Source organism: Bos indicus, chromosome 29 (genome assembly GCF_029378745.1).
Source record: "Bos indicus isolate NIAB-ARS_2022 breed Sahiwal x Tharparkar chromosome 29, NIAB-ARS_B.indTharparkar_mat_pri_1.0, whole genome shotgun sequence".
NCBI classification, from domain to species: domain Eukaryota; kingdom Metazoa; phylum Chordata; class Mammalia; order Artiodactyla; family Bovidae; genus Bos; species Bos indicus.
This window is the reverse complement of record NC_091788.1, coordinates 46,623,697-46,647,020: the sequence shown is the minus strand read 5'-3', so window position 1 is coordinate 46,647,020 and position 23,324 is coordinate 46,623,697. Positions and strand designations below refer to the sequence as shown.

The following is a 23,324-nucleotide window of genomic DNA, read 5'->3' as shown; positions in this document are numbered from 1 at the left end:
AACCAGATGCAGAGGCCCTCCTGCCTTCATGCAGCACTCTGTCGGAGGAAGCACACCAGGGCTTCAGGGCTTCCCTCAGCAACTCTGGGAGACCAGGCAGTCAAGTGGCAGAATTCCCATGTCCTGGCTCTAGACGCTGAAACAAATAACTTGGATCAGGTAACATGGGAAACTAGTAGCAGAGCTGATATTAAACCTGCATATGAAGCTCTTTTCCATGAACTGTGCTCAGGAAGAGAACACTATGGGTCCTCTCTAGTCACGAGCTGAAGCTGTGGGGTGGCTAATGAGCCTTCCAAAGCCTCTCAGGGGTGCAGCTTACAGGTAGGTTGTTCGGAGTCTGTCCAGATGCTCAATTCTTACATGAGTTGAAGAAAGTGTCCTGTCCCTCTTCATACTGAAAAACCTCAGGCCTATAAATGCCTCGGTCATGCGGCACGAGAGGAAGCTCCTGCAGGAGCGTGTGAAGCAGTTTCATGGTCATCAACACTGAGAGGTCTTCAAGGATGACACAGCAGAGAAGGTGCTGGCCGCCTGAGCCACAGGGTACTTACTGCCTGTCTGACTCCAGGACCTCAGGGTGGGAGGTGGATGCTCAGACAGGTCTACTCAGCCTGCTACTCTGTGGATTCTGAGTACGTGGAAGACCTGTGTTACCACATGTGACAGCACTCACCTGTGTTTCTGCCCCAGTCGTGTCTCCCTCCTCCACATGCTGACATGGAGTGAAAGTGCGACAAAGCCTGGGTCCACCTCTAGGTCCCTTAGGTTTTGCTCATAGGCAAGGTCTGGCTGAGAAGTGAACTGGCATTCAGTGATGTTGGCTGGGTTGGGATGGTTGATGGGAGAATGGCTCAGTGCTCACCAGCTTACAGCTCTCCTGGAACAAGGGCAGTGGGCATCAAGGGAAGGAGGTAATGGATGCCAGTGGACATTGACTGGAATATTGTTTATTCTGCCGACTGCTGTGTTATGAAACCCATGATTTTCACTAGTCTCTCTCTTCTGTGTTGGTCACTGGAGAACATCATCCCAGTGGATCTATTTTCACAGAAACAGGAGAATCAGGTAACTAAAGGTCGTGTCTGACCCAGCGTGCCGGCCAGCCTTCCCCCATAGGTATATGCACGCTTGTCTTCATCTCCTCGCTGGGTGCCTTTGACACGCTTGTGTTGTTTTATCCACAGGTACTGTGATTGCTTTGCTAACGGGGACTTTTGCAACAACTGCAATTGTAATAATTGTTGCAACAATTTACGTCATGAAATCGAAAGGTTTAAGGCCATTAAGGTAAAAATTTCCTTTAAATACACTCATGTTGACACATATATGTGGAATCTAGAAAAATGGTACAGATGAACTTATTTGCAGGGCCAGAATAGAGATACAGATGTAGGGAATGGACGTGTGGACACGGGGAGTGTGGGAAGGGGAGGGTGGGACAAACTGAGAGATTAGGATTGACATACACACACTGCCATGTGTAAAGCACATAGCTAGAGGGAACGTGCTCTATAGACAAGGAGCCCAGCTTTGTGTTCTGTGATGACCTAGAAGGGTGGGATGGGGAGTGGGAGTGGGAGGCAGGCCCAGGAGGGGGGGTTTTGTGTGCCGATAGCTGACTCACTTCATTGCAGCAGAAACTAACACAACATTGTAAAGCAACTAGACTCCAGTTAAAAAAATGCATTTAAAAGTTCCAGGAATATTCACAAAACAATCTCTACAGGTTTCTAATTTCAATATTGGGGAAACCCCAAAGTATTGAAGAGTATACATTAAACAGGACTCTCTTCATGAAGGAGGGGCACTGGCCATGACCAGAAGCTGCTGTGAGAGTGGCAGCCAGAGAAAGACCTTTATTCTCCAACCGGTATCAGGAGGCTTAGAGGGGCAGCAGGGTCCCAGAAGTTTCCGGGTTAAGGACATGCAGATATCCATTTTGTCTTGATTTGGGGTTTGGAAATTTAGATTGTGTTCTGTAGCAGATAAGCCTAAGTTCAAAGAGCATAGTTTGAAAAGGAATAGATGGTTCACTGTGTGAAGAAACCTTGATGAAAGCTCTCAGCCATTGTTAGTTTGGGCTGATTTTTATTCTTCTTGGCTTTGGGCGAAAGGGAGAATCTAGAGGTGAACAGCACCTTGGAGAGCCCCTCAGGCCACCTGCTAAAGACTAAATGCAGGAGAGAGGTTAACCGCCACCCCTCCACACCCCCGGTGACGAAAGACCACCGGAGAAGGGAGCACAGCCCACCTGCCCAGGCCATGTCTCGGCGCCCTCTCACTTACCAGAGGAAACTTGGACTTGAGGCTCTCATACTGTGCCATGGTTAGTCTGGTTTTTTCTAAAATAATTTAATTTGCCTCGATTTATAGATAAATCAATTGAAAATCAGTTTTGATACCGGCAGATCCACAGGACAGAAAAAAATAGTGATTCATCTGAAGTTCAACACAGTTGTATTTTCTTTAGGCATAAAGAACACTATCTGCAATTAAAAGTATAAAAAGTTTTATTTAAAAATCATGGAAAGCTGGTAGCAGTGTAAATTGGTGCAAGCACTTCGGAAAATTGTTTGGCAGTAGTTACTAAAGTTAAACCTCTGTTTGTGCTGTGCCCGGCAGTTTCATTCCTGAAAATACAACCCCTAGAAATGAGTGTACATGTCCACCAGGGGCTTGTACAAATATGTTCACAGCAGCTGTGTTCATAATAGCCCCAAACTGGAAACAAGCCGGGTGCCTCTCTGTGCTGGACTGGATAGGTCTGCAGTATATGATGGGTTACACAGGTCAGTGGGAAAGGAAGACCTCCATCTCTGCCACAGCCCAGACAGCCTCACAGACACTGCACTGGTGAAAGAAGTCAGATGACAAAGAGTACATGCTGAAGGGTTCCACTTAGCTGAAGTTGCAGAACAGCAAAATTAAAGCAGCGCAAGTCAGAAGATGGGTTCCCACTGGGGTGTGTTGATGGGCAGAAGACATGAGGGACCTCGGGTGGGGAGCTGGACTGTCCTCTGACCTGGCCTGGGTGGGGGCCACATGGGGGTCACACGGGGGTCACAAATGCCCCAATTCATCATATTCCACCATCCCTTCTGCTTCACTAAAAAGTAGAACACACACCAAAGGGTCCTCACTGCAAAGGCCCTTCTGCAGAGCCAGGCTCTGGTGTCAAGACGGATCCCCACACTCATGGTGAGGGGAGAAGGAGCATGGGGCTGCCGCTGTGATGTCCATATTGCCCCAACCCAGCTTAATAAAGAGAACAGGGCCATCTTGTTAGAGAGGTGATTGAGACCTGGGGCTGACCGTGAACTCAGAGACCAGATGCCATCCCTGGGCCACAATCTTCTGACTCCTCGGCGCCTCAGTTTCTTCATCCATCGGGCGCCAAGAGGAGGGGTGGTGTTTGCTCCACAAGGTTGTGTGAGGCTTCAGTGAGAGAATGCATACATCGCACAGAAAGATGCCTGGAACACAGTGCACGTTTAATAAATGTGAGCTGGTAGCAGAGTGCCGTGATCCCAACTATTAACATCTCAGGAAACAGTGTACACAGGCGCCGGGAAGGAGCTGTGTTCAAATGGACACAGTGATTTTCTTTGCATCTTTACCGTCCACTATTCCACCTTTAAGTATTCAAGAGAATGGAGCAGGACCGGGGTAGAGGCCCGCTGCTCGTCGTGGCCGCTCCTGAAGTTACAGCTAGACCCAGTTATGGCAAGCCAGATACGTGGCACTAAGCATTGTTTTAAGTAATAAAATATATCTTGATGGAGTTTTGCATTTTCTGTCTTAGGCATGTCTTGATAGAAATCCAGAAGCTTTCCAACCAAAAATTGGGAAAGGAAAACTGGGTGATGTGAAGCCTCGACATAACAAAGGATGTAATTGCAAGAGGTCGGGCTGCCTTAAGAACTACTGTGAGTGCTATGAGGTCAGTCAACAATTGCCAAGCATTATTTTTAAAAGCCAGGTAAATGGTCTAAGTAACTTTGTGGTTAAAAATTTAATTAAGAATTTAATTTTCTTCCTTCCAGGGCTTCTAAAGAGCACTCATCAATCTACCTTAATGTCTCAAACATAAATTTCACTTTATGAAGCAAGGGCTCCTTTGGGAGCATGTCGTCCCCACTGAGCTCGCCCCGAGTGTCCCGGGAGGGTGCCCAGTGCCACAGCCCTGCCCGCTCTACGGCTGCTGATCTGATGCTGGAGCCACCCTCAGGGGCCGGCAGTCTGTTGGCTCCCCGAGGTGGGCTTCTGCCCAGCTGAGCAGAGCAGAGATGCTCTGGGAGGGCAGTGAGGACAGCCTTGTCCCCAGACGAGCCTTCCCCTGGGTGCTTTGAGGGGGCAGCTTCCAAGTGGACAGAGACCAGAATGCACAGCTGCCCTTGCTGCTGGGGAGATGCTGACCAGTTCTCAGACAGAGCTTTGTTTCCTTCCTCAAAAGATTTAAAGGCAGTAGAAGGACTGGTTTTCTCCTTTAGGTTCATCCCTCACTCACCTCCTTTTTCTGTCTCTCTCTGTCTTTCTTTGTGTTGAAGGGAAAGGAAGAAAGAGGGAGGAAGGGAACCCTCAGGCCTTGTCAGTGAAGCAGCCGAGAAGCCCCTCCTGCAAAGACTCTGATTTGCTTGAGGTCTCTTGGGGATGTTCCTGTGAACTTTATTTTTAGAAGATTGTCATAGAAGGTCAGGCTTCAGTAAAGTCTTCCTGATTCTGGAGATCCGGCAGACCTAGCAATCCGCTAGCTCACATTTTGAAAATAGAGTAAAAAACACTGTAGAGCTGAAGGTACAGGAAGGCAGTGGCCTCACCCGGTGGAGCTGCTCTCAAACCTCCTCTCAGTGCCTCCGCTCTGCTCCGCGCCCCCGCTGCTGCCCCAGGGCCCTGGCACCCTGGGGCAGTGTGCCAGCCGCTTGCCCCAGCTGGGCAGAGGGCCTGCAGCGCCTGGTATCACAGCAGACTAGAAATTCCAGACAACCTCCTGCTCAGAACTCCCAGAGGTGCAAACGAAAGCACACCCCTTTAGACGCAGGTCTGAGTTTCCCTGAGGGAAACCCCCAGGGGCTGAAACCATGAGGAGGCCAGAAACGAGCTAGTCTTCCCGCTGCCCCCAGGTCTGGCTGGCACAAGGGGTTGGCCCCCGGCCCTGAGTGTCACACGACCATGTGACAAGAAACAATGTCCCCCCAACAAGGAAGAGAGAAGGCCCTCCCCTACAACGCCCACCACAGGCCTGGCCTCGGGGGGGTTTCGTGTTTCACCCATGCTCTCAGTGCTGAAGGAGAAGGCTGTCTGGGCGGCTGGAGTTCTAGAATCGGCCAGGGCAGGCTTCCTTCAGAACAAGGGTCAGGTAGAGTCTTCACTGTGTGCCCCCTGGGTGAGGGAGAGACCCAGCTCTGCTCAGGGCTCACACCCACACCCACACACCTGCCTTCAGGAGCCCCCTCCCTCTCTCACCCCGGGTGGCGGCGACGTGGATGGAAATGTGCCTTTCTCCTTACATCACCGTCACTCATCCATCTTCACTTCTCCCCTCCCCTTTTTTTCTGGTATGAATATTGCGATTACTACATGTGTGTACACACAAATATAAAACATTATTTAAGGTCCAAATAGTTTTTGTCAGTTTTTGATGAATTCTAGGGCAACCTAGTTTTATTAAAGCATTTTATGTTACCAGGCCAAAATTATGTGTTCTTCTATTTGCAAATGCATTGGTTGCAAAAATTATGAAGAAAGCCCAGAACGAAAAACACTAATGAACATGCCAAACTACATGGAAATTGGAGGTTTTGAAGGCGGCCATCATTTGTCACCAACAAAATTTTCAGGACTGCCAAAATTCAGAAAAGATAGGTAGGTACTCTGAACTCAGCCTCTTAATAAGGGAATTCAAGGATAACTTGAGAGGGAAGTTGGGACTTCCTGGTGAAACAGGGCTTAGGATTAAGCGCTTCCACTGCAGGAGGCATGGGTTCAGTCCCTGGTCGGGGAAACTAAGGTCCTGTAAGCCTCACCTCACAGCCAAGAAAAAATTTAAGAGGAGAGTTAAAATGGTTTCCACACTGGAAAGAAAGCATTTTTGTCTGTGGGAAGGCAGGAGATGAGGGATAGGGAAGGGAGCCTCCAGCTTCTCTATCTTGACCAGCCCTCGATCCCACACTGTGTTACCCCAGAGGCGCCCCGCTGCCCAAACCCCTCGGTCCTCTTTGTCCTCCTAGCTCAACCTTTCGGTCCTCACTGTCTGCGTTGCCCCTGTTTTGTACAAGAGCAGAGGGCCTCCAGGCCCTCAGGTGGCAAAGGCCTGATCTCTAGACAGCACATGCCTAAACCGCTCTTCACCACAGGAAGTGACGTGAGAAGCGCTCTCAGTGCGTGCTGTACACCTCACTAAAGGGCGTGTAGAGCCCACTTTAGTGGCGTGTCGTCCCGTGTAATTATTTTGAGGCCATTTTTTAATATTTTGTAATAATTACAAAAAATATTTGTGATTATTATACTCCTAGGAAGTCTCAAAGGTTGAGTAATAATTTTATTAGATATTGGACTAGATTCACCTGTTTAAAAAAATTTCCTTGAGTTTGATGGGATGGGTCATGTCATGATAAACTACCAGATGTCATTAATTAATTGATAACATGTAGAAAAGACAAATTCCTGCTTTGTTGGTTAGAGACATCAGGAATACTCATCACTGTGACCTGAAGAGGTCTTTATTAGTAAAAATGTACTGAAGCATGGCTGCATCTTCTGTGAAATTACATGTGGAAACATTATTGCCTGACATGGTGATGCTGAGTATCTGATGGAATGTCACAGGGACTCTATACTCTGGAGTCCGGTCTCAAAATGTTAAGACTCTTGACCTGAGGCCAGCCCTGTTCATTCATCTGCAACAAAAGTCATTGTGTATTGCCTTGACAGATTTAAACCAATCCCAATGTCTATATTTTCATAATCTAGAGGTTTGCTAAATTTTCTCAATTTGAGCATGACTTGGGCAACTATCTAGCTAAGTCACAGTTGCCCCCGCAGCCCAGTGAGGAAGTGACTGGTCCTGTATGACGTGGTTCACCTGACTTTCAGAACCACTTCAGGGATGCTGGGGGTGTTGAGAGGCAAGCTGACAGTGTGCCCCCAGGAGGCGACTCCTCAGAGCCCCCGGGCCCCTGGGGAGGAGGGGCCAGCGCCCAGAGCCCGCTGTGCTGGGGCCGCTTTCCTCAGGCAGACAGACTGTGCACGGAGCCCAGACCACGGCTTGTCTTGGCTAAGACTCCTGCTGCTTCAACCCCTGCGCAGCCTGCAGGCTTGATGCTGCAGCCCAGGTTTCCGGGCTCCTTTGTGGATCTAAGTTTGAGAAAATGCAGAATCTTCAGGGAAAAGGATGTCTAGGAGCTGACAGACTCATCTGTCCTCTGCATTCTTCTTCTAAAAGCAGTCCTATATATGGTCACAGGGCATATAATTTCCAGTATTAAGAAAACAACATTAGATTTTACCAGTGGCACTCTTTAAAGTACTATAACAAGCATGTCCCCTGGACTGTGAAAGGTATTTAAAACAGTGGAGTGACTGAATGTGGCCTTCAACTGGTTTGCTTTGACAGGCGGCCGACCTCGTGCATCTCCTGGGAGGTGGTGGAAGCCACATGCGCCTGCCTGCTGGCCCAGGGCGAAGAAGCAGAGAAGGAGCACTGCTCAGAGTGCCTGGCGGAGCAAATGATCCTAGAGGAGTTTGGCAGATGCTTGTCACAGATTCTCCATATTGAGTTTAAATCCAAAGGGCTGAAAATTGAGTAGAGTACAGCATGAAATACACATGTGTGTAGGTTTTGGCTCCGTATTCTGAAGGAAATCTGTAGTTTAGAAAGATTATTTTAAGGAGCATGAGGCTGTGTCTGTACCAATAGCTTCATCATTAAAAACAAATTTTCTCCCTGCATCAGGACACTGAGGGGCTACTCAGAGTCTCTAAGGGATTTGGTGACTGAAATCATCCACCACGTTTTGAGGAAGTGCATGACCCTACTGTTGTTGTCTGGGCCCAAGGAGACAGCGTGGGTTCCTGTAATCCTGGGAGAATGGTCTGCACTAGCATTGAGTAATGGAGGGTGGAAGCAGGCCCTGGAGAGAAATACAAGTCCTTTCCTATTGACTTCACCCTCTCCAGGGAATTTTCCTCCTCTGGAGGTTTCTCTGCATGAAAAGCCATAATGATTTTTCCCCTAAATTGTTTAGAAATAAATTCCCCAGATAGGCTGCTAAGGTATAATGTAAAATCTGTAGAGAACTACTAAATACCTTGGAGAATTTCTGAGTGTAAATATTTCCCTGGAGTCTCAGAAATTACTAGTCTCCTCTAGGGTCACCATGAAGTGCAGACAGTGGGGTTGGTTTGATCAGTAGCCTTTTGAGTTGTGGGGCTGAAATTCTCTAGTTTCTTATATGTTTCTATTTAAATTGTGGAAAAGCTCTATCATCCAATTAACTTCTCCATAATTACTGTTATAATATTACTATCGTTTGTAAAATATGGTTAAAATAACTAATTTGCAGAAGTCGGCAGGAAAGATAAGTTATTAAGTTGACTCTCTTTTGGTTCTATTGTAAAAGCAAAGAGGAATAAGAATTTCAAACGTCTTCCATTATTGCAATTAACTTAATAGCTGAACATATTTTTGTTATGTTTCTGTGTTCTTTAAGAGTGTTGGCCCTTGGAGAACGTTTAAAAAGCTCGCTTACACACACACCACTTAAAGAAGCGGGGTCCTGGATCTGGTCACTGGGCACATCAGCGAGCAAGGAGTCGAGGAGCAGGCTGAGATCTGTAGAGCTCGTTTGGAACAGCCTGGCTCTGATGGGGACCAAAGGGGGGTTTGTTGTTGTTCAGTCACTTAGTCGTGTCCGACTAGTTTGTGACCCTGTGAACTGCAGCAAGCCAGGCTTCACCGTCCTTCACTGTCTCCTTGAGTTTGCTCAAACTCATGTCCACTGAGTCGATGATGCCCTCCAACCATCTCATCCTCTGTTACCCCTTCTCCTCCTGCCTTCAGTATTTCCCAGCATCAGGGTCTTTTCTAATGAATCAGCTCTTTGCATCAGGTAGCCAAACTATTGGAGCCTCAGCTTCAACATCAGTACTTCCAATGAATATTCAGGATTAATTTCCTTTACAACTGACTGGTTTGATCTCCTTGCAGTCAAGGGACTCTCAAGAGTCTTCTCTAGCACCACTGTTCAAAAGTCTTAATTCTTTGGCGCTCAGCGTTCTGTATGGTTCAACTCTCACATCCATACATGACTACTGGAAAACTATAGCTTTGACTAATACAAACCTTTGTCAACAAAGTGATGTCTCTTTTTTTTAATACACTGCCTAGGTTTGTCATAGCTTTCTTCCAAGGAGCAAGTGTCTTATAATTTCATGGCTGCAGTCACTGTCTACAGTGACTTTGGAGCCCAAGAAAATAAAGTCTGTCACTGTTTCCATTGTTTCCACATCTATTTGCCATGAAGTGATGGGACTGGATGCCATGATCTTAGTTTTTTGAATGTTGAGTTTTAAGCCAGCTTTTTCAGTCTCCTCTTTCATCTGCATCCAGAGGCTCTTTACTTTAGTTCCTCTTTGCTTTCTGCCATTAGGGTGGTGTCATCTGCATATCTGAGGTTACTGATACTTCTCCCGGCAATCTTGATTCCAGTTTGAGCTTCATCTAGCCCTGCATTTCGCATTACACTTACATCTGTGATCCACTTTGAGTTAATTTTTGGGAAGAGTATATGGTCTGTGTCTAGATTCATCTCTCTGCATGTGGATGTCCAGTTGTTCTGGCAGCATCTGCTGAAAGACTGCCTTTTCTTTATTGTATTGTCTTTGCTCCTTTGCCACAGAACAGTTGACTATATGTAGTTTTTCTTTTTTTTTTTCCTTTTTTGTTTGCTTGTTTGTCTTTTGGCCATAGCACACAGCTTGTGGGACCTTAGTCCTCCGACCAGGGATCAAACCCCAGGTCCTGGGAGTGAAAGCACCAAGTTCCAACCACTGGACCACGAGGGAGCTCCCTATCAGTTGACTATATTCACGTGGTAAGTTTCTGTCTCTCTATTCTGTTCCATTGATCTGTTTGTTGATTTTCCCACAAATATCACACTGTCTTGATCGCTATAGCTTTATAGTAAGTCTTACGGTCGGGTGCTGTCAGTCCTCAAACTTTGCTCTTCTCCTACAATATCGTGTTGGCCACTCTAGGTCTTTTGCTCTTCACGTCACTTTAGAATCAGTTTTTTGACATCCACGAAATAACCTGCTGAGATTTTGATTGGGATTGTGTTGATTCTATAGATCAAGTTGATAAGAACTGACATCTTGGAAATACTGAGTCTTTCTCTCCATGAACATGGAATATCTATTTAATTCTTCTTTGATTTTTTAAAATGTTTATTTGACTGTTATATACTTGACTGTGCTGGGTCTTTCTTGCTGAACAGGCTTTTCTCTAATCGTGGAGAGTGTGGCTACTCTTTGGTTATGGTGTGTGGGCTTCTCACTGGAGTGGCTTTTCTTGTTTCGGAGCATGGACTCGCTTCAGAGCGAGGGCCCTCGGTAGCTGCTGCTCCGGGCTCTAGAGCACAGGCTCAATTGCTGTGCCGCAGGCACTTAGCTGCTCCACTTCTGCTTTATTGACTACGCTAAAGCCTTTGACCATGTGGATCACAACAAACTAGAAAATTCTTCAAGAGATGGGGATACCAGACCACTTGACCTGCCTCCTGAGAAATCTGTATGCAGTTCAGGAAGCAACAGTTAGAACTGGACATGGAACAATAGATTGGTTCCAGATTGGGAAAGGAGTACATCAAGGCTATATATTATCACCCTGCTTATTTAACTTATATGCAGAATACATCATGAGAAATGCTGGGCTGGAAGAAGCACAAGCTGGAATCAAGATTGCCGGGAGAAATATCAATAACCTCAGATACGCAGATGACACCACCCTTATGGCAGAAAGCAAAGAACTAAAGAGTCTCCTGATGAAAGTGAAAGAAGAGAGTGAAAAAGTTGGCTTAAAACTCATCATTCAGAAAACGAAGATCATGGCATCTGGTCCCATCACTTCATGGCAAATAGATGGGGAAACAATGGAAACAGTGACAGACTTTATTTTGGGGAGTGCTCCAAAATCACTGCAGATGGTGACTGCAGCCATGAAATTAAAAGACGCTTGCTCCTTGGAAGAAAAGTTATGACCAACCTAGACAGCATATTAAAAAGCAGAGACATTACTTTGCCAACAAAGGTCCATTTAGTCAAAGCTATGGTGTTTCCAGTAGTCACGTATGGATGTGAGAGTTGGACTATAAACAAAGCTGAGCACCATAGAATTGATGCTTTTGAACTGTGGTTTTGGAGAAGACTCTTGAGAGTCCCTTGGACTGCAAGGAGATCCAACCAGTCCATCCTAAAGGAAATCAGTCCTGAATATTCATTGGAAGGACTGATGCTGAAGCTGAAACTCCAATATTTTGGCCACCTGATGTGAAGAACTGACTCATTGGAAAAGCCCCTGATGCTGGGAAAGATAGAGGGTGGGAGGAGAGGGGCCGACAGAGGATGAGATGGTTGGATGGCATCACCGACTTGATGGACGTGAGTTTGAGGAAACTCCAGGAGTTGGTGATGGACAGGGAGGCTTGGTGCGCTGCAGTCCATGGGGTCACAAAGAGTTGGACACGACTGAGTGACTGAACTGAACTGAACCATGTCTGGGATCTTCCGGGGCTAGAGATAGAATCAGTGTCACTTATATTGCAAGGAGGATTCTTATCCACTGGACCACCACGAAGTTCCTCATATAGATCTTGAAAGCGTTTTGTTAGATTTATACCTAAGTGTTTTATTTTGGGAGTGCTAACATAATGGTATTGTGTTTTTAATTTCAAACTCCACTTGTTCATTAGTGCTACGGGAAAGAGATTGACTCACATATATTAACCTTGTATCCTGCAACCTTGCTATAATTGTCTTTCTCTCTGAGGAGTTTGGGGACTGATTTTTAACATGGTCATCTTTGAACAAAGTAAGTTTTATTTCTTCCTTCTCAACCTGTATATTTTTGATTTTCTTTTCTTTCACATTAGCTGGAACTTCCAGCATGGTGCTGAAAAGTAGTGATGAGAGGGGACATCTCTGTCTCGTTCCTCATCTTAGTGGGACAGGTTCTCGTTTCTCACTGTTGAGTATAGTGTGTGAAGAACCAGCCTGCCAGTGCAGGAGACTTAAGAGATGCAGGTTTGATCCTTGGAGGGGGTCATGGCAATCCACTCCAGTTTTCTTGCCTGAGGAACCTGGCAGGCTACAGTCCATAGGTTTGCAGAGTCGGACATGACTGAAGCGACTTAGACCCATGCATGTCGGGTTTTGTTGGATATTCTTTATCAAGTTGTAGATATCCTTTATCGATTCATTGATTACCAAAGGCTTTTTTTTTTTTATCATCTACGGGTATTGGATTTTGTCACATGCCTTTTCTGCATCTACTGGTAAGATCCTGAGATTTTTCTTCTTTAACCTATTTATGCAATGGATTGCATTAAAATTTTTCTCTTTTTGGCTCTGCTGGTCGTTCGTTGCTATTCTCAGGCTTTCTCCAGTCGTAGCAAGCAGGAGCTACTCTTCCTATGGTGCTCAGGCTTCTCACTGCAGCAGCTTCTCTTGTCTCAGAGCGTGGCCTCTAGGGTGCTCAGGCTTCAGTAGTCCCGGCTCTCAGGCTCCAGAGTGCAGGCCCAGTAGCTGGGACGCCTGGGCTCTGCTGCTCCTCAGCATGTAGGATCATCCTGGAACAGGGATTGAACCTGTGTCCCCTGCACTGGCAAGTGGATTCCTACCCACTGTACCACCAGGAAAATCTTACACTAATTGACTTTTGATTGTTGAACCAGACTTACATATGTAGGTGAAATCCCACTTAGTTGTAGTGGGTAATTTTTTTATACTCAGTCGGATTTGACTTGCAATACTTTGTTGAGGATTTTCGCATTTATGTTCATCAGAGATATTGGTCTGTAGTTCTCATGTAGTGTTTGTGTGTGTGTCTTTTTTAGGGTAATATTGCACTCATAGGATGAGTTAGAATGAGTTGGGAAGTTTTCCCTCAGCTTCTGTGTCCCAGAAGGGATAGTAAAGAATTGGAATAATTTTTTCCTTAAATATTTAGTAGAATTCACCAGTGAACATACCAAAACCCCAAAATATATTTTAGTAGCTTCTTAAAAATGTAAACATTTCATTTTAAGGTAATTGTGATTTATACACAATTGTAAGAAATAATACAGAGAGAAATGTACCCTTTATCTAGTTTTCCCTAGTGGTAACATCTTGCAAAGCTTTAGTGCAGTATCACAGCCAGGATGGTGACATTGACACAGTCAAGATGCAGAATTCTGTCGCCTCAAGGCTCCCTCAAGTCACTCCTTCGTATTCACACCCCCCCGCCCTCCTTTTCCCCTCCCCTCCAAGCCCTGGCAGCCACTAGTCTGTTCCCCACATCTGTACCTTAGTCGCTTCAGGAATGCTATATAGACGGCATCGTGCAGTATGTGACTCAGGAGTTCCCTGGAGATCGCCAGGTTGTTGTGAGTCTTCATACTCGGACCTTTTCCACGCTCGGTAGTCGGCGTGGGTGACGAGAGAATAGCCCGTTGAAGGGCAGCTGAGCTGTTTGCAGTCGTTGGCTGTTGTGAGTAAACTGCTGTGAATGTTCGTGTGTGGGCTCTCGTGTAAGGCGAGTCTTCATTTGTCTGGGGTGAGTGCTGGGAGCGCAGTGGTTGGGTGGGATGGCTGTGGCATGTTTGATCTTTACAGCTGTGATCAGCTCTCTTCAGAGCAGCTGAGTCGCACTGCATTTTCGGCAGCAGCGTGAGGAACCCACGCTCTCTGCCTCCTCACCAGCAGGTGGCGCTGCCACTGCTTCTTCAGCCCTTCTAACGGGTGTTGCGTGATTCTTGGCCGTGGTTTTAATGTGCAGCCCCCTAAACGTTAATTATGCTGAGCGTCTCTTCTGGTGCTTTTTTTCCATCTCTGTAAGCTGTTCAGTGAAGCGTCTGTTCATGTATTGTGCTCATTTTAACTGGATTTTTTGTTGAGTTTTGAGAGTCCTTTAAATGTTTTAGAAAACAGTCCTTGATGGGATATGTGGTTTGTAAATATTTTCTCCCAGTCCTTAACTTGTTTTTTTCATGCTCTTTCTTGATGGGCATCGTGTTGTCTGTGTATCCATTCAGAGACAGTCGACCTCTTCCCTCTGCTGAGGAGGCAAGAAGGGACCCAGGTCTCCACACAGCGTCATCCCTGGGCCCTAACTTCCTGCTGCCCTGCCTTCCTCCTGACTTTGAGTCTCCTGAGTTTATGTACAATGTCCAGGGCTTTTCACTGCACTGACAGGGGGATGAGAGAAAACACACCTACTTTCAAGCTTGCAAGTCAGCAAACATCACATTTTAAGCTTAGATCAGAGGTGATCAAGCTTTCTGCTTTCTAGAGCCTTCTTTGTTGTTACCACGGATAAAATAGGGTAAAATCCAGACTTTAAAATGGACCACTAGTATCTCTCTTTTGCAATGTATTAAAAACAAAAGTTGAGTTGTATGTTAGAACGTCATGAGCTGTGATTCTTGTCATCTTCCTGAGACTTCACCGCCCTTCCCCAAGGCCTTCCTTAGCCTCCCAGTACCTCTCCCCTCCTCTCAGGCATCACCTTCTCCTCCCTCCTGGAGGAGCTTCCCAGGGAGGCAGACTCGCCCTTCCTCAGCCTGGTCTCCCTCTCAGCCACCTCACCCCGCCCCGAGTGCGCCCGAGCAGCGTGGCTCTGCGCAGATGGCGGGGGAGGCCCCTGTCCTTGGCCTTGGATAGCAGCCCTCAGCTTTCGTGACTGCTCCTTGCAGGACAGACAGCCTCGTGGAAAATTTCCCCACTCTCTCCTCTTCCACCTCTCAGCCGGTCCCCTGGGCAGCTCTCAGGCCTGTCTGTGAATTCTCCACTTCCTCTGGGGTTTGGTGAACTCTTCTCCTTGGAAATACTGGCCACGATTGGCAACTGATTTACCCAGCATAGCCATGGCCAGCTCCAGCCACGTTCTCTCCGAGAAGTAAAGCATCTCCTCCACAGCCTTCCTCTGAGAAGGGCCACTGAGTCCATCACTTGTGACCAGCAGATGGCACCACGCCGCTCCCCGCCCCTCGCCTCTCGCTGCCACCGTCTCTCCCATTCCATTTACACCTGAACGGCAGTAGAGGCTTGGAGCAGGTGGGGCAGCGGGGGTGAGATTGCAGAGCTCATCCTGGAGCCCACATGGCTGCGCCTGCACCGAGGCCCCTGAGATGCTCTCCTGCCCGCCAGGTGCGATGCTGGAAGCCAGAGTGTGGCCCCGGCTCACCTCTGTTTCTCTGGCAAGGGTGGTTTCCTGAGGGAGTTCAGCGTGGTGAGGAGAGACAGCCGCAGACAGAACTCCGACCGGGGCAGCGCCACACTCGCTGGGCCTGCACACAGCCCTGCTCGGGGAGAATGAACAGGAAGGTGTCCTGGGAAGGCCACCATGGAGCGGGACGGTGTGGGACGTGTAGGAGTTTACCAGGCACTGGTAGGGAGGTGGGCAGAGGTTTCAAGTGAGAGAGACTGGGCCAGGGGCTGCAGATGGCAGGATCTGGGGCTCAAGGCACAGGGAGGCTGCCAGAGCAGGCTGGGTGGCTCCCGGTGTGGATGGAAGGGGGCAAGGCCCAAGGCAGGGCAGGCAGACTGCAGGCGGGTGCGGGGGGAGCGTGAACGGGGTATGTGCGGCCCCCGCCAGCTGCTGATGCCGGGCGCAGGACCAGCCTGCACACCTGGTCCTCCTGAGCACTCTGGGCAGGGGCCTGGCCCCCAAGCTCTGACAGGGCTTCTGGGGGTGCTGGGGCCCCCGCGGCCCTGGGGGAATTAGAGCAACTCAGAAGAGGAGCCTGAGGATGGTGAGGGCAGGAGGTGAAGGACGGCCTGGCACCTGTGGGACCTGCGGGCGGTGCGCCTGCACCCTGAGCTGGGATGGCCCACCCGGGCATGCGCGTGGTACATGCCAGGAAGAATGGCTGGGGGCAGGAGGGAGAGTGCCTATGAGTCGCAAGGGAGAGGAGGCTGGGCTGGGCTAGGCCTCGGAGAGCTAACCCGTGTCTACTTCTTCCTGGAAGCGGGTGGTCAGCGCCACACTTGGCCGCATGCTGCAGTCACCTGGGGAGCATGGGAACGCAGTGGGCACCCGGACTGACTCGGGGGTCTGCGGGCCACCTGGGCCCCCAGGGCTGAGAGGTGCTGCTGGGGCGGAGATGGCGGGAAGACCACCCCGCTTCCTCCTCAGGTCTGCTCGGGCTGCTGAGAAAGAGCCCACGAGCCGGCACTGAACGACTGTCTGGCTTCGCGCCGTCACCTGTTTCCTTCTCTGGTCTTTGGTAGGAAGACCAAGATTTCTACTCTTAGTCCCCATGCGCTGTCCTTAACTCAGCATCAACCTAGCGCACCTCCTGATCCAGAGGAAAGCCACCGTGTCTTGGATGGCGGCCGCCTGACCCACCACGCGACTTGCGGTGCTGTGTGGCGGTGCCCGCCTCGCGCGGCCCCTGCACTGCGGCCGCCCCTCGCCGCCCTTCACCTTCACGAGCCCTCACGTCCGCCTCCACGTCACTCCTCACCGCTCAAGCTCAGGGCTGCGGTAGGCCGTTTCCCCCATCTCCCCATGTCATCTCCCCATATGAGGTCAGGGTTCTGTTTGTGGTTTTGTCTGTCTCAGAAACAAATTTACCTTCATAATTATCTTTGACTCAGCTTCATATTAAGACAACTTTGTTCCCTAAACGTGAGTGACAACAGAAGGTGTCTCAGAGATACCCTAGATACTCTAGAATTAGAGGGTACAGGTTTTATCCAATACCCGTGATTATAAACAAGCATTGTCCTTTAAAAACGCATCGGTGGCAGGGGTGACGAGCCAGACACCTGGAAGGAAATGAGAATCACAAGCCATTGCTGGTTTTTTTTTTTTTTTTAATTTTGCCACCGAAACTTATGACCAAAGGGGAAAAACCTGAAATGGTATGGACACAGCATCAGGGCAGCGGGGATGGGGCGGTTGCCATGCGATGGGCATCCTCCTGGAGCACGACTGCACGTGACACAGGGAGACCGACGCGCGGGAGCCCGCTCAGGACCTCTCGGCGTCTTCTGCGGACTCTGCTGTGGGGAGACTGGGCAGGCGCTTCAGGGCGCCGGCGTCTGCAGGGGAAGGGCCACACTCACAGATCCCCCGCGTCAACCCCGGCATCAGGCATGCGCCACAGTTAACCCCCACACTGGGCATGCATTTGGGTAATAAAAATCAATGTCCCCTAAGGAAAGAAGCTCCGTGTGGCAACATTCCAAACAGAACAAATAAACCATAAGGGTCAGTCTGCCATTGCTGGAAGAGTCACCAGTTTTCTCCACAGAGGCCTCCCCGGAGGCTCCACTGGGCTCTGGGTTCTGAGGTTTCTAAGTCCTTCTCCCACAGTCCCACTGCCCATGGATGGTTCTGAGGGAAAGCCGCAAGCTTAATCGCCCCAACTCCTCCCCCGCTAAGCCGCCCCTAAAAGCAGTGGAGCCTGAGAGCAAGTGGATCAAGACAAAACCCAGAAATCATCGTCGCTCTTCCAACTAGACAACAAAACAGTGACAACCCTGGTGTCTCCCTTGGAGCCTCGGAGTGGCCTGCGTCCTGCTGTGTCCCCAGGCCACCTCCCGGCGGTGACCTCTCAGAGCCCCTTCCACAGGGCGGCTTTGATTAAGGCTAGACTCTCACTGGGGCAGGAACGGCAGTCACAAGCACAGACGTGCTAAGGTGGGATGGGCCATGGCAGGCCCCCTCGTCTGCAGTGTCCATGGAAGAGCCTAGATCCCAGGCTGCAGAGCTGTGGGGGTCAAACGCAGCTGCCCCCCAGGAGACTGCCCCCGGTGACAGTGCAACCAGGCCCCTGGGCTCCGGGTGGTCTGCGGAGAGCCTGGCTGTGTGTAGTGACTGCGGCCCCACAGGGACAGCCGCCGTCACCACGTCCAGGAGTCTGGGTCGGCAGCACAAGTGAACCCGGCCCCCCTGTGGCTGGTCCCAGCCCCAGCCTTGTCATCCCTCCCACCAGCGGGACTAGGTGTGAGGTGGACCCGGCTCCTCCCCAGGAGAAGTCCATGGAATTCTTTCTCCACAGGCTTCCAAGAGGTGGGGTTTCCCCTTGGTGTACTTCACGTACCTTTGAGATGCAGGAAAGTCAGAAACTCGATTATCGTGCGCACGATGTTGTTCTCCGCCAGCGGTCTGTCAAAGCTTCCTAGAAACCAGAGGGGGCAGGGGTGACGACCGGGTGCCTGTCCTAGACCTGGGCACCTGGGGGCATCACTGGGACGCCCCTCCCTCCCTCCCAGAGCAGGGCAGGCCCTGAGACCCTGTGGCCGCCCCAGGATCTTATTCTCAGGTTTGGGGTGCCTCGTTCTGGCGGCTGACAGATTTTGTGGGGCCCAGCTCAGGCTCGGTTGTGGATTGGGGGTGGTAGGAGGCCAATACCCCCACTGCCCTGCGCGCCCTGGGATTAAAGTCCTCTCACCTGGCCGGGCTTCGTCTTCAGGCTCGAGTTCCCGCTTGCCGGCGACGCCATGCTTGTCTTGAAATGACCTGTGGCTGTCGAGCGCATCTGTCGGCAAATCAGGGAGGAAGGCACCTGAGTGTTGTCGCCGTGACAGGACACGCGGCTGCTCACCGCCGACAGGCAACACAACCAGAGTGTACAAACCAAGCACGGCAGGGGCGCCGTGGAAGAGGGAGGGCCACTCTCCGTGGAACCAGAGGAGAGAACTTGTGCCAGGGCCAGGGCGCCGCTCCCATGCCAGGGCCAGGGCGCCGCTCCCACCAGCACGCGCCTAGTGGAGGGCACTGGCTCCAGGCCTGGTCAGCGCGGGTGTGCCAACGGCGCCCCAGGGGGGCTGGCATTTGAACTGGGTGCCTCCCAGGCAGAGGACAGGGGCTGGGGTCCTATGTCCCTGAAAACAGGGGCAGGCGGAGCCACAGGATTTGCCCTTCTGGTGAAAGCAGACTTTATCTCTCTAAGACCACTGGCTGCTGTGAGGGAGACAGACTGGAGCCAGGGAGAGAGAGACAGAGTCAGAGAGGAGGAGGAGGAGGAGGGAGGGGACGAGAAGGCAGGAGGGAGGTGGAGTGTGCATGTGTGTGCGTGCGCGTATGTGTGTACACGTGTGTGCGTAATGTGTGCATGTGTCTACGTGTGTGTGTGTGCATGTGCATGCATGTTGGCTGGAGTGAAAAGCAGGAATTGAGGTTGCAAGCAGAGTGATCCCCTAAGAAAGTATTGGACGGAGTTCCCTGGTAGGCCAGCGGTTAGGACTCTGCGGTTTCACTGCTGAAAGCCTGGATTCAATCCCTGGTCGGGGAACTCAGATCTCATAAACTGCAGAGCGTGGCCAAAAAGATAAAGGAAAAGAATGCGGACTCTGCACCAAGCAGCCTGCAGTGAAGGGAAGGGCCTGACCTGGGGCCCTTCGGGGTGAAGGAGAAGACCTGCACCATGGTCTCCGGCTGCCGGGCCTGATGCACCAGGTCGCCTCCAAGCCTGGGCAAGCGCAAACTGATGCAGCTTCCCACGGAGTCCTCGGCCCGCAGTGCAGAGGGATGACAAGCGCCCGGTGTGTCAGGAGGCCGCCGGGCGCCTCCAGGCTCAGACCGGCCTCGGCCGCACACACATTCTCATGCTGCTGTTTTCTATGCTGACGACAGAAGCCAGGAGCACGGTGCAAAGTCGTAAGGGATTCTGACAAAGAGCTGGCGTAGATGGACAGCTTCTGCTGATCCCACTTGATGGTGAAAAACAGCTTTGTTTTCTGACTCAGGATTTTTTGGCTGCGCTGCTCGGCTTGTGGGACGTTAGCTCCTCAGCCAGGGACCAAACCCGGGGAACCGACAGTGAAGGCATGGAGTCCTAACCACCAGACAACCAGGGCAGTCCCAGATGCCCTTGATAAATATATTTTCAACACGGGCTCCTCCTTTCTTTGGGGCCAGAAGCACCAGAGATGAGGTGCTTTCTTGGGAGGAAGGGACTCCAGGCTGCAGAGGGCTCAGCGGGCAAGGCCACTCCACCCACAGTGCCCAGACCCCTGGGGACTGGCCACTGCTTTTGTTCCGAGACCAGAGATGCCCAGGGGACCCTGCCTGTGGCCTGCCTTGTTTTCATTTCATTTCTCAAAGCCCGGTTCTCAGAGACCCTGCAGATGATCAGATAAACAACCATGTGAAGTGGCAGAAGAGTCTGTACTTTAACTCGGGGGTTAAAAACTACAAACAGCTTTCCAGGATCGTTTGAATGGGGATGGCTCTTCCCAGTGACTCTGGAGGGATTGGGACAAGAGCTCTCTGCTGTTCGCCTCCTTTCCTGTGGGAAAACAGGAAATAAACAGAGGAGGAGTTTCTTCAAGGCTGATGGCTATCCTCAACGAAACCATGCCTGCAAGTCTGAAAGTAGGGGTGGGGTGAGATGGGAAGTGAAAGGCCTCCCCTCACCCCTCCTTGAGGACAAAACCTGAAGGGGTCACCGCGGACAGAGGACGTGCAGGAAGCGGAGTGGGGGCGGGCGGCATGCAGCCTGGGGGCCGGAGCGTCCCCTTTAGTGCCTGGAGGCGAGCCACTCCCCACCTCTGCCGCTTCCTGCGCCCCCTGAGGAATTCCACGGCAGTGAGCCGGTCACTGAGCCCTGGGGTCCGTGTGCTTGCCCGTAAACGCAGCGGTCGAACTGGGACTCTCTGAAGGCCCCCACTAGTCTACACTCACTGAAGTCTGCATCCTGAACGGAGTCAAATTACTCACACCAAGTGCAGACGATGTCACATCAAAGATAAGACCCCGAGGGTCAGTCACCCTGCAGGACGGCTCCAGGAGCAGATTCGGAGCGCAAAGAGAACCATCAACATTCAGTCTTGGCGTGAGCATGTTTTGGCCTCTTCAGGTCAAGGAATGGACGGGAGCATTCAGGGAGACACGGAGGGATCCGAGACAGAGCCCAGAACAGAGCCCCAAGGAGTGTCTGCCTTCTGAGACGTTCACCCAGGGAGGCCTGAACAGGCTCTGAGGCTGGGAATCCCAGAGGAAGGCGAGGCCTCAGAAGGGCCTGGGTCAGTCCCTTCAGTTAAACCTACAGAGAAACCCACCCTGCCTCAAAGTCTCAGGGAAAACTCCCCTGTGTCCCTTTATCTAACTTGCAGTGGAAAATCAAGGGCTTGGAGCAATGACCGGCGACCCCCACATTTCAGGAAGAGCAGGGTCAGCACCAGGGCCGCAGCCAGCTAGACCAGAGCAGGTTTGCCGGAGATGCCAGCCCGGCCTCACTCACGTGGTCCGAGAAGGTACCCAGCGCTGTTCAGGGTCCAGCCTCTCTTCTCCTTCACCTTAAACGGGAGGGCAGGGGTCAGCGGGCAAGCATCCTGCCTGGTACAGGCCACGATGGCTCAAAGAAGCCCCCAGCAGCAGCTTCTGCTCATATAACCCACCATGGCAGCCTGTGAAGTCAGCATCTACTTCAATTAGCCACACGGCTTCAATGACAAAGACTCTTGACTCTCATAGAATAAGCTAAGAGAGGCAAACTGTTAAAGCAAGAGCTTTAAATGAAATTAGAAGGACATTAAGTGAAATTCACCCAGACTTTTCAGGCAGGATACAGGAATTAGAATAATGCATGTACTTTGGGAAACTGTAAGACATTCCAGACTTGCACCCCAGGAAGCTATGCTCAACAGGAGAACAGCAACACCTGCCTTATCCAAGAATTCCTTTAGAGTTGCAGACCACGGACTCCGAGTGTACCCACTGGCTTTAAATGATGCTGAAGACACGTGCTGATAAAACCAGCTGGCAAACGGGGTAACTGACGCTCCACTGGACTTAACCAAATGGAGTTCACCCCTCACTAGTCTGAGGCACTAACCTCTGGTTCACAGGGTCCCCATTTAGTGGTCCATACCCAGGGGCTCTTTGTACTGGGAGAGGCTGCTGCCTGGAGGATCCGAGCGAGCATCTCCCCGGAAACGCCCGCCATCCATCTGCTCTGAGGACTCAGGTCCCTCCCCGCGCCGCCCCCCACCCCCACTCCCCAGTATTCCGACGCCCCCACACCCCCCTCCCACCCCGAGGCAGAACCCATGGCTCTTTTCCTGGCACAAGGCATTCACCCCACCCCCACCCCCAGTCTGGTTCTGATGCGGTCGCCCCCCTTTGCCAAGAAAGAGACTCGGCTTGGGGGGCGTTTGCCCCTGCCCAGCGCTTACCGGTGACCCGAGGCCCAGGGTGGCTGAAAGGGCCGCTGCGAGGAGCAGGGAGGCGAGCAGCAGGACGGAGCCTCTGGGCATCTGCAAGGGAAGGGGCGGTGGGCGGCGGTGCGGGGAGACCGGCCTCCCTCCCCAGGGCGCACGTCGATTTGGGGCTCCGGACCCCCCCACCCCTGCGGGTGCGGGAGGAGCAGCCAGGAGCCAGGGTGCCCAGGAGAGAGCCCGGCCAGGGGCGGAGGCGCCGCGCCGGCCCCGGGGAAGGTCCACCGGCCGGCGGCCGCTCTGGAAAGGGGAACGCGGAGAAAAAGTGGGGTGAGCTCGGGGGCGCGGTACCTTGAGCGGGGCCCGGAGGGTCGGGGGATGTCTGCGGGTCCTGGGGTGTCTGCAGGTCCTGTGTCGGCGGGGCCGCGCGTCCGTCGAGTCGGGTGGGGCAGGGCCGGGGACGCTCACCGCATGGCGCGGCCTCGGGGACGCGGAAGCGGGAAGCGCAGGGCGGCCGGGCTCCCTCGACGTGTCAGCGCCGGGAGCCGCCGCCGCCACTATTTATGCGGCGCATCCCGGAGCCGCTCGGCCGCGTCACGGGCTCCGCTCCCGCCTCCCGCGTCCTCGCCCGCCCGAGTGGGCGGGAGTGACCGGAACTCAGTCCCCGGGGGCCTCGGAGCGCCCGCGGGGTGGGGGGGGGGGGGGGCGGCGCGCGGTGGTCCTGCCTTGCGAGTGGGGCTGACGGGGATGGCGAGAAGCACCGACCCCCGCACCTGGCCGGAGAGCCCCCATCGCCGCTAATGGAGAGCCCCCAACCGTGGCGGAGACCCCACGCCTGTTAGCGCGACCCCCGGGCCAGGCACAGCGCCCCCTGCGCAGGGAACTCCGCAGCCGGAAACCCTCACTCTGAGCTGGGCGCGGTCGCGGGGTCCTGGGCACCGCCGAGCCCGCACACT

At 51.7% G+C, this 23,324-nt stretch overlaps 2 protein-coding genes across 5 annotated transcripts in view; one reads left to right on the top strand and one right to left on the bottom strand.

Annotated features, from left to right (window-relative positions):
* TESMIN (testis expressed metallothionein like protein) overlaps positions 1–15,254 on the top strand; it is a 47,394-nt gene extending 32,140 nt beyond the window's left edge. For 2 of the 4 annotated variants that reach the window (XM_019954635.2, XM_070783256.1), the window contains 4 exons: positions 1,188–1,290; positions 3,806–3,943; positions 5,690–5,865; positions 7,616–15,254. In XM_019954635.2, coding sequence (XP_019810194.1) covers positions 1,188–1,290; positions 3,806–3,943; positions 5,690–5,865; positions 7,616–7,808 — 610 coding nt within the window. In that variant the 3' untranslated portion in view covers positions 7,809–15,254. Of the gene's footprint in view, positions 1–1,187; positions 1,291–3,805; positions 3,944–5,689; positions 5,866–7,615 lie in introns of those variants that run through there. The other 2 variants (XR_011565019.1, XM_070783257.1) reach the window with 2 other exon arrangements.
* A 1,809-nt stretch (positions 15,255–17,063) lies between these two features.
* GAL (galanin and GMAP prepropeptide) lies at positions 17,064–22,927 on the bottom strand. Its single transcript, XM_019954543.2, has 6 exons — positions 22,720–22,927; positions 22,387–22,467; positions 21,453–21,507; positions 18,660–18,746; positions 18,309–18,386; positions 17,064–17,304 (listed from the first exon to the last, which is right to left on the bottom strand). The coding sequence occupies exons 2-6, from the start codon at positions 22,465–22,467 to the stop codon at positions 17,234–17,236; spliced, it is 372 nt and encodes a 123-aa protein (XP_019810102.2). The 5' UTR covers positions 22,720–22,927; the 3' UTR covers positions 17,064–17,233.
* Positions 22,928–23,324: the final 397 nt, after the last annotated feature.